At 43.4% G+C, this 11,089-nt stretch overlaps 1 protein-coding gene across 1 annotated transcript; it reads left to right on the forward strand.

Moving 5' to 3' along the window:
- Positions 1-178: 178 nt before the first annotated feature.
- Positions 179-8,678, forward strand: LOC307083878 (SH3 and cysteine-rich domain-containing protein 3-like; the record flags this gene model as incomplete). Its single annotated transcript, XM_079747902.1, has 12 exons — positions 179-195; positions 374-452; positions 2,355-2,511; positions 2,945-3,042; positions 3,201-3,282; positions 3,895-3,992; positions 4,273-4,336; positions 4,530-4,579; positions 5,115-5,218; positions 5,664-5,715; positions 5,956-6,093; positions 8,580-8,678. The coding sequence occupies 12 exons, from the start codon at positions 179-181 to the stop codon at positions 8,676-8,678; spliced, it is 1,038 nt and encodes a 345-aa protein (XP_079604028.1).
- Between the last annotated feature and the right edge of the window lie 2,411 nt (positions 8,679-11,089).

Consider the following 11,089-nt stretch of genomic DNA (forward strand, 5'->3'; position numbering starts at 1 on the left):
CATTCACAAATGATGTTTCATTGTATTTAAGTGGATGGAATAGTTTGGAGATGTGATATATGATAAATGATTGCGACCAACATTCCTGTCCTGCAGTAGAAAATATTTTCTATGCAGTTCATTTTTTGTGTCAAATAATTGTACCTTTTGACGTCTGGTTGCCAGCTGAATACCAACAATGGCTAACTACGACTCGTGAGTTCACCCTTTATCATTCTTGATCTTCACTTGGATTAATTGTTAATGCTTCTCAGGTATTAAATAGACATATGGTTTTACGGAAATTAACGTAATCTGTGGACCTTGTTGTGTAGTTAACGTTGGTATGAATTGCTCATGGATGGATGTTTCTGTTTGGGATGCTTGATAACAGACTGGATGATAAGGATTCCCTGGACTTCCATGACAACCCACCTGCGCCCGACAACGTGGTGAGAGAGAACGACAACACGGTAAGGGAACTGATTACCAATCAGGATTAACAAGCAACATGGAACAAACACATGGCAACAAACTACACAGATGATGGCCAGGACCCTCTGAAAAATGAGGCCCTACGTACTTCATTCTTATATTTTTCTATATATGGGATTTCAGATATTTTTTCATTTCTGCTTTAAAAAAGTGATAATCCCATGTCTGACAGAATACCTTTTTATCCAATCGATGAACAAACTAAAAATAAACAATCAAATCAAATCAAAACTACAACCTTCATCGGTGATGGTAAAAGACGCCTGGCCCTAAACACGAACATTACATGATAACTCCTTCCACCTTGGCATGTAGGACTAATCCTATACACTCAGTCTTTCCGAAGATACTAATGTACCTTTCAAGAGGGTAGCTTATGGCAATAAAAACACTAATCTTCCTCTTATTCATTCCGTTGGCCCGTACAATGGAACAATGAGCTCATGGTATAGCATTCTTTACCATAGGTGCTTTGGAAATACAGCACCCGGAGCTATATGAAGCTGGAAACGGATGGTACAGTAATAATGTGTTAACTGTCTGCGGCATTAGTCAGCTATTGTAATGTTAATCCCCCTGCTTGCACAGGCCTCTAAACCCTGCCAAAACCTGACAGCGGTGGACACTGTGTGTGTGTGTGTGTGTGTGTGTGTGTGTGTGTGTGTGTGTGTGTGTGTATTTGGCTGTAGCCTCAGTATATTTAGGAGCTGTAATGCCAAGCTCTTGATTACATACAGTTGGGACTTCTGCCGGTTTCTGTTGAGTTATTTAAAGATGAAAGCCCTTTCAAGTCGACCCACCAGAGGTGTGTGGGTGTGTGTGTTCTGTGCATGATGAAGGGTATGATGGGGAATCCAGCCGTCATCTCTAATATCTTCTCTATAGTCAGAGATGTCCACAAACTGCACGGAGCGGTATTGTGTCGATATGTGTTTGGGATGCATAGTTGGTGTATATATATGTGTCTTGGTGACATGGATGGAGGCTGGTGGGTTGTAATCTCCCTACTCCTGGTTCAGACCAGAAGGACAGACTCCATATGGGTCAGTTCCCAGGGGGGGTCAGTATAAATAGCATGTTATTGGGGAGGGGCAGGGGGGCTGGGCTGCTGTGTGTGATGCTACTGGTAGGTCGATGGAAGTTCTGTATATATTTTAAATTGTAACAGTCAACAGCCAGTTCAATGTTACAAATGGCTTATTTTCTTTGATTCACATATCTCATCTTAGGTTTGATCTTTCATTTAGTCAAGATTTGAACCTAAATGAACAACATATAATCATACTGAACCTAGATTATTGTTCAATGTTCGACTCAAATTTAATATATTGGGATATACTCATTGTCCCACATTCACATTTGGTTTATCTATATATTTATTTATAGTTACAACTCACTACTAGTTCCTATTACATTCTGTTGATCCCTTTAGTAAATTGGTAGTTCTCACTCAATAGTCTCTTTAACACTTGAAGCCGTGCTAAGTCTGTCTTCCCCTGACAACTGGAAGGGGTATTTCCTCTGTTGGAGTCCTTCGAAGGCCCCATCCGCTGTCTTGGTGGGGAGTTTGTGGTGAGGGGGGTTTCCTGGGGTGTTGGTGCTCGCCAGTGAAAATCATACCGCAAAAAGAGCACAGCCAAGACCAACACTGTATCGATCCTAGAATAAGACGGCGAATAAAAATACTCAATAGCAAAAATCTAGAGTTTAAAATAAACACAGATGAAACTATATAAATAATAAAATACGTCAGTTTGACCTCAGCCTTTCATCCTCTTTGATAATGATTCCATTTCAAGAAACTGTACATTATCCTTGATATTCTACATCAATCCTAAAGATCCATGCCCCTTACCCCCTGCATGGCTGCTGGAACCCAGGTGTACTTCGTCTACGACGAAGAGGTGGAAGAGGAGGAGCGAGAAGACCCCGCCTCCCTAGAGCCTGTCAAACCTGTCAACGACAAGCCCCACAAGTTCAAGGACCACTACTGCAAGAAACCCAAGTTCTGTGACGTCTGCGCGCGTATGATAGTCCGTAAGTCCTCCTTCCTGCCGGCTGCCTGCTACAGCTTTACCATAAATTCAACTCTACATAGATCTCAATAACACTACCTATAAGGCCTACCTGCCGAAATACAGCAACTACAGCTGCACCATCAATTCCCCCTTACACAGAGCTCAATAACACCACCTATAAGGCCTACCTGCTGACCTATAGCTACTATAGCTGCACCATCAATTCACCTAAACCAAGAGCTCAATAACAACACCTATAAGGCCTACCCACTGACCTATAGCTACTACAGCTGCACCATCAATTCACCTAAACCAAGAGCTCAATAACACCACCTATAAGGCCTACCCACTGACCTATAGCTACTACAGCTGCACCATTGCATCACCTCCACCCAGAGCTCAATAACCACACCTATAAGGCCTACCTGTTGACCTATGTATCTTCACTCCAGTGAACAACAAGTTTGCCTTGCGCTGCAAGGACTGCAAGACCAACATCCACCACCAGTGCCAGTCCTACGTTGAGTTCCAAAGATGTTACGGCAAAATTGTGAGCCACTCAAGACCATGATGTAGTCCCACTTAAGTTATTGTATGCAATCGTGTTAGGTGACACGGTTAGGTAACAAACACATGGTTTGATGGTGAAGCATGAATACATTCCTCTGTGATCTTCATGGTTCCCTCCATGCTCTCCCTCCCCTCCAGCCCCCAGGCTTCAGGAGGGCCTACAGCTCGCCGCTGTACAGCAGCCAGCAGAACGCCACCGTCTCCCAGCTGCTGCCCTTCTGTTAGTCCCCCCCTGCTCACACGTCGGAGTGGGAGTCCGTATGAAAACCAGAGTGGACATCCCAGCAGCCTGCACAACCGATAATAACACTCTCCGAATTTGACAGATTTAGAAGTCAACCAAAATTGTAATATTCTTATTGGTCTCGATTCCTCGTCTTGTGCTGTATCATCATTCTGATTCCGTATCAGAAATCATTTTATTTGCATGTATTCAATTTAGGTGAGTGGGAGTTGGGAGGTGACTGGGAGTGTAATATAACTATTTACCAGTCACTATAGCAGCATTCTATCCAAACCAGTGGTTCCCCCATCGGGAAACACCACGTTCCACACCAGAATTTCAAAAAATTCTGAAAACGAAATCAAGGATATTAAATAAAATACAGGTTATTATCAGGTTATTATCAATGTCCCCCAATATTTCACAAAATGCAGACTGCAAGTATCCTAGCCATTGATTGGACACAGGGATTCATACAATCCGATTGCATAACGTGGAACAGCATCAAAACAATTCCTAAATAGTGCCATGTAATTATCCAGTCACACGTCTCTTGGCCTGCCTTGCCCTCTAGGCAGGAAAACTGATCTAAACCATGTCCCCTTTCAGCGCAGTCCAACCGCACCGACCCCGTGTTTGAGACTCTGCGCATCGGAGTCATCATGGCCAACAAGGAGCGCAAGAAAGACTCGGAGGACAAGAAGAATGTGAGTCCAGGAGGGTGTGAAGGTTCTAGCTGGAACAACAGAGAGGGAGCCATTCAACCACCACTAACACTGTGTTCCTTAAAGTGATCATCATCAATAACAGCATCACACTCATGAACACAGGAATTAATCAAAAGTTATTCAATATATTGTTGCATTTGTAATTTCACCAAGAACAATGTTAGGTATTCCCACAAACAATAAAAACAAAATAGCTCGAGATGGCCGGCGGTGCTGGAGTGACTTAATGTGAGGTGTTGTCCGTTGAATCATGGTACAGGTAATGATGATGATGATGGAAGAAGAGGATTCCCCACCCAAAGGAGAGGAAGGAAGAGGAGAAGGTGAGCTTGAGGTTTTAATATCTATCTTTCTTTCTCTTTCTGTAAGGGCGGGGGTTATTGATAAAGTTTGGTAAATCGTAGCACTGATGTGCCGACTGGTCCCTGTTTTTATTTTCATGTGAACGATCGATGGACTGATTGATTTTGTGTACTTCTGTTTTGTGTATTTCTGCATTCTTGTGTTCCCTACCAGCCATCCCAGAGGCAGACAAGAAGGGGGAAAAGGTTGTTCCAGATGATAAGGTCAGAGGATAAGGAGCCTGTGTTTCACAGTGATGCTAAAGCATATGATAAGTGAATGAACCACAAGAGAAAGTGTATGTGACCGTGGTCAGAACAATGCAACCATGAACATCACAATGACATAATGAATAAACAATGCTTAAATTATTGATCAAACATTACAACACATAAACAATACAGTCTTTAACATAATGGCTCTGATTACAGTCAAGGAACTCAACATCAGAGGACTCCATCAATACAATTAGTTTACAATACAATGGTGTTGTATATTACAATATACCTTGTGACCATCGGAATTAGCAGAATTATATGAGGAATAATACTGCATAGATAATGGTAACACTAATACAATGCTTAAAGGGTTATACACATGAAGCCCTACTGCTGCGGTTCAGAACTGGGATGATTTCGATTTATTAATTCATAAAGTCCTTATCGAGCTGGCGCTGTAATAACATTGTCCTATGAGGTGACCATCACATGATACCTATGAGGTGCTAGATCATAGTATTCTGATGTGCTGTGCGTTCAGAGTAAGAAGCCCCAGCCAGGGAAGATTGGCGTGTTCAGCCAGTCTCACTACTACCTGGCTCTCTACCGCTTCAAGGCCATCGAAAAGGACGACCTGGACCTGCAGTAAGAACCTCAAACCACCCTCCGTCCCTACGACTATCCCTCCATCCAATTGTCTGTCTGTCTCTAATACGTTTGTTCCTTTCCATTGTTGTCTGCATTTCTATATTTGTATTCAATACATTTGTATTTATTTTTTGTATTTGTTTGTTTTGCTTTTTAATTTTTGTTTTGTCTTTTGTCATTGTACTTCAGTCATTAAGCATCGTATCATACTATATTACATTATAAAAGGACAATACTAGCAGCATATTAGCAGTATCTGATGTATCTTAGAAGTTTGATAGCTGTAGGTAATTTATAGTAGCAGTGTTATAGCAGTATCCAATGTATGCCATCAGTTTGATAGCAGTATGTCATGTATATTAGCAGTTTTATAGCAGTATGGTATGTATATTAGCAGTGTGTTACGTGTATGTGAACAAGCTGTGCTGCCTCTGTGTTGCAGCGCTGGTGATAGGATATCGGTGATCGATGACTCCAACGAGGAGTGGTGGCGGGTGAGCATTAGCTAACGATGCTAATGGTACTAACAGCGCAGGGAACGTATCATTTAGTCAACGATCATGGCTATACCCGCTTTGGGAATTACTCCCAACTACTGCAGTTTATTCACTGATGCGCTTTAATCGGGACACAAGCTGCATGTCGCAGTAAGCTCTGTGTTTGAAGTTTAACTTGTGGGGCTTGAGGATTTTTGTTGGTATTAACATTTTGGTCCTTATGTCTCCTTTCTCAAGGGTAAGATAGGGGACCGCACAGGCTTCCTCCCGGCTAACTACATCATCCGCGTGAGGGCCGGGGAGAGCGTGTACAAGGTGACACGCTCCTTCGTCGGGAACAGAGAAATGGGTCAGATCACTCTGAAGAAGGATCAGGTTTGAGTCTGCATACACACCCAAGCAAACACATCGGACACGTACGCACATGCACACACACACACACACACACACACACACACACACACACACACACACACACACACACACACACACACTGTTACTGAACCAATAAATTAACTGCAAACTGAAACAACTGCAGTGAATGAATGGCAAACTCCCGACACACTGAAGCATAATGTTTAGTGTTGGTTTAAGTATCTGCAGTGTTGTATTCAACGCTCTCCGTATTCCGTCTCTCCAGTCCACTTCAATAATTTAGTAGAATTGATCCGGTGGAGTGTATCAGGGGAATAATATAAAGCAACACATCACACTCTGCATTCCCCTGCATTATACATCAGGCCATTAGGCTTCATAAGCATAGGGGGGACAGATATAAATGACACTACAGCGACACAAATTCGCTTAACACACACAGAACATCAAGGGTCATTGAGTGTTTGGATAGATATTAACGGTAGCACCCCCTTTACCCTTATGTTGCCACCTCATGAATATCCCTTTATGCAACCTAAATACCTCCCATAATCATAATATAAACGTTAATCCCTAAGCACCAAACCATGCTTCTTCTCTTCTCTTTAGGACCCTATGAACATACGATGAGCCTTGAGTACGATTAAGACACATTTAAAGGTCCCAGGGCATGCTACTTTATGGATGCTTTAATATAGATATTAGTGGGCCCCTATCACAGTATTTGAAGACGTTCCCGAAATTCAGCCGTGATCATAATTACAGCCACTACGAGCCAGTCGCACATTGAGCTTTCCCCAAACCTTTCACATTTCGGTGTCTGTAACTTTAATGCAAATGAGGAGGAGAGAGGCGGGTCAAGGAGGAGGGTGGGGGTGTGGCCCTGAGCAGCTTGCGGCCACGGTACCATGCGCTCTGTTTACAGTGGATGTATCACAATGGCGAGGCGCACACAGCCTTTGGCCTCGTTCTGTAAATATTCTAGAACACTCCAGGTGCTCCGGCGGTAGTCCTGGAGCTCTATAACTAAATAATATCATATTATACATCGATATCTATATCATATAATATATATTATCACAGCCAAAAAATGTGTACGCCTCCAGACGATATAATGAATCTCAAACGACTGCGTCGGGTTCTCCGACATCTCTGGTTCTTCCACGTCCACATCAATCTGAAGTAGACTGAACCACGACATGGAGGAGAAGGGATTATTGCCCGCGATTGTTGAGCGCGTTTGTGGGACCACCACTTCGGCAGCGGTCAGCGCTTAGGCACCACCGCCTCCTGCAGTGGGCAGCGCCGAGGCGGTGGTCCCTCGGCAGCGGGCAGCGGGAAGCGGGGCTGAATCAGGCGACAATCGCGGGCAACAATCCCTTTCTCCTCCATGTCGTGGTTCATGTACTTCAGGGAGTCAAAGCCAAAGTTCCTTTCCCCCAATTCCTCAGCCATGGCTGAGATAACCCCCACTACGAGTCTCGTTGTGAAAATACCAGAGACGAGAGTCCGACGTGTAATGCGCCATAACACCAACAGCAGAACGGTTATCCAAATAACAAAGAAGTGTACAACACTTGCGTTACAGTCCTGGAGCTCTATATCTAAATAATATCAAATAATACATAGATATCTATATCATATAATACATATTATCACGGGCAAAATCTGTGTGCGCCTCCAGACGATATTATGAATCACAAACGACTGCGTCTGGTTCTCCGACGTCTCTCTTCCACTTCCACATCAATCTGAAGTGACTGAACCGTGCGCTGCCCGCTGCCGGCTGCCAGCTGCCGGGTGGTGGTGCTTCGTGGAGGTGGTGCCTCGCAACAGCGAGCGGCGGGCAGCGGGGCCCCAATTCCTTCTCAACCATGGCTGATAACCCCAACTACAGTCTCGTTGTGGAAATACCAGAGACGTCAAAGAGCCGACGTGTTATGCGCCATAACACCAACAGAAGAACGGTTATCCAAATAACAAAGAGGTGTACACTTGCGTTACAGTTTGTGTAATCACACACACACACGCACGTGGCGCTCGCACAGTCGTAGCTTATTGTCTCATTGGCGGGCCAAATTCTCTGGGCTGGCAAGGCAGAGGAAGCGGGGGTGGCATCTCCCCTTATGACGACATACGGGGAAAATACCAAAACAGCGCATCTGAGCTTCGTATTTTCAAAGGCGGAGAAGAATGCCTAGTGCTCGTTTTACACCCAACAAAATTTCTAGCTACTGGGGGACCATAGGTAGGCTAGGGGAACTCATATTAATGTTAGAAAACCTCAGAAAGGGAAATTTTCATGCCATGGGATCTTTAATATTAGATGAGTGGAGTGAAACAGGGGCACACACAATGAGAATGAGATGGATACACACATACACACACACACACACACACACACACACACACACACACACACAGGTAAACAGTGTGAGTGTGAATGAACGTGCATGCGCCTGTGTGTGTCCATGTGCTGTGGGCAGATCGTGGTGAAGAAGGGGGAGGAGCTGAACGGCTACCTGAAGGTGAGCACAGGGAGGAAGCTGGGCTTCTTCCCTGCCGACCTGCTGCAGGAGATCTGAGGAGGAGGAGGAGGAGGAGCAGCGCCACACGGAGCCGCCTTCTGATTGGTCAACCAGGAGGAGCCACACCCACCTCGGGCCAGAACCACTGCCTGACCTGATCAAAATGTCAGCGAGAGGTTAAAGTGCCGGTAAAATCACATTTGTATAAATGTTTTAGGGTCTAGTTATCAGCCTCTCTGATCTTCAATGAAAGCTATGCCATTTTTTCATTCTTACTAAAATAATAGCATATTTCATAAAAAAACATGAGCAAAATCCATGTGAAAAACATGATGATGATAAGATGTTTTATGCTCAACCAATGAAAGCACTTGCTGGAAATATTGAAACAAAACCAGACAGAAATATGATGTATTCTAATATTGTTCCTCTTGTCATCAGAATCCGATGTGCCTTTAATGAGGAAGAGACTATATCTTCATTATCTGTTGTATTGTGATGCAGCATGAGGAACTGCTGATGGTGCTATTTTAGAATCAGACTAATGAAAAAGCAATGTGTTGGTGGAAAGGCCCAGTCTGAGATTTTAATGAAGTGTTTTTAGAGTGTGGAATTAAAGAGTTGGCATTTAGAATTTTGTGTTTCCATTTGTTTTTTAAATTATGTAAATAAATGACAAATTGGGTCATAATTTAAATAGATTATAACCTCAGAGTGACCCTTTAATATGCTGTTCAGAGTAAGAAATAAAAAAAACTAGTCAAATGTATTTTGGAGTTTGGAGAGTGACACAATACAAGTCTAAACTTAATCTGAGAACTTTACTGTGCAAAATACATTGTTAAGGCAAATAATTTAGAATCATATTAGAAAACATTGAGTGAGCCTTATAAATGACAACCAGACTGACCTTTAGGCTTCACACCTACAGTATAAATACATATATTGTACATGTATCATTGTCTACTCAATATGTGTTGTCCATGATCCAAACCCTGTGTGTTTGTTTATGTGTCGGAGAAAGAGACTTCTCGCTTTAAATGAATGACAATGTTGCGGCAAATCATGTAACCAAAGTGAAGAATGTGTGTATAAACAAAACCAACAAAGATACACAAAACGTGAGAGAGCGGTGACGTCCCAGAGTTCAGTGCTCTCCTTGGTGTCAGTGTGAGGGCCAGTTAATTACTGAAGGGAACCGCCCTCTCGGTGTGCTTTTCCCTTTTCAGGGGGATGACCAGGGGATGAAGGAATGCAGGGAATGGCATCTTCATATCCAGGGAGCCATTGCAGCATTAACCAAAGAACACACTGACATGAGGAGGACAGACAGACATGCAGTCAAGCCACTCTCCCCAAAGGGTCCCGGCACAAAGATGACTTGCCACATATGATATAAATATCAGCGCTCCAGGGAATAAATTGTAATGAAGCAATATACAGTTGAAGTTATTTTTTAGGAAGTCAAACTAGAGGAATCCAGATGTATATAAACTTTACATTGAGGCGGTTACACACACACACACACACACACACACACACACACACACACACACACACACACATATTGTTGTGTGAGTGGCAGCAAGGGGGAGCCCCCACCAAGGAGAGAGAGGCAGGCGGTGATGGTATCAGCGCTAGCCTTCAGCGGTCCACTGATGAGACAACACAGAGCAGCACTTCCGACAGGGGTCACTTCCTGCTCCTCATCTCCCCCTCACAAAGAGGAAGAGCTACTGTTTGGTGACGCTATACACTCCTGCCATGTTGTGTGTGTTTGTGTGATACACACCACTGTCTAGGCTGCTTAAGATGCCTCAATCTCCAGAAATATACCAAGGTAACCGTCAGTAGCCCTGCCATACTGTGTTGCAGTTGAATGTCAATCAACAACACATTATGTTGGGAAAATAAGTAATGTCAACTTAGATCCTAATTTCTCTGTTGTACTTGAGATTGAAACTGCTTTCATGATCGCACACTGGGCTATCTAACTGAATCACAATATATATCACATCTACAATATCTAAGAACAGATAAATGGCTGTTGCGAGGATTACTCTGACCAGCAGATGGTGCTGTTGTAGTGGCTATCAGAGGCGTGTGACGTACAACAGGCCATGAAGACAATATTCAGGTACAGGCCGACACACAGACCGAGCTCTCCCGAGCAGGTACCAAGTGGCAAATTATTGAATACCACCCGCATCTTCATCTGTAGCAATCATAGAGCTCAAACTTAAACAGTGTGAGATGTATGAGTAGCATGTTTAGTTAACCCTCTGACGTAGACAATATAGCATACATTTTGAACTCCCTAAACACATTTAGGCTTCTTACTTACTTAAATATGACTTGGTGATGCGCTCAAAAAACGAACAAAAGCAAAAACACTGCCTCGTTTAACAGCTCTTATTAACACCATACCTTGTATTGGTAAGGTGTTGTATACCCATGTTTTCCATGTT

This window comes from Pollachius pollachius (genome assembly GCF_949987615.1).
Source record: "Pollachius pollachius genome assembly, chromosome: 12".
Taxonomy (NCBI): Eukaryota; Metazoa; Chordata; class Actinopteri; order Gadiformes; family Gadidae; genus Pollachius; species Pollachius pollachius.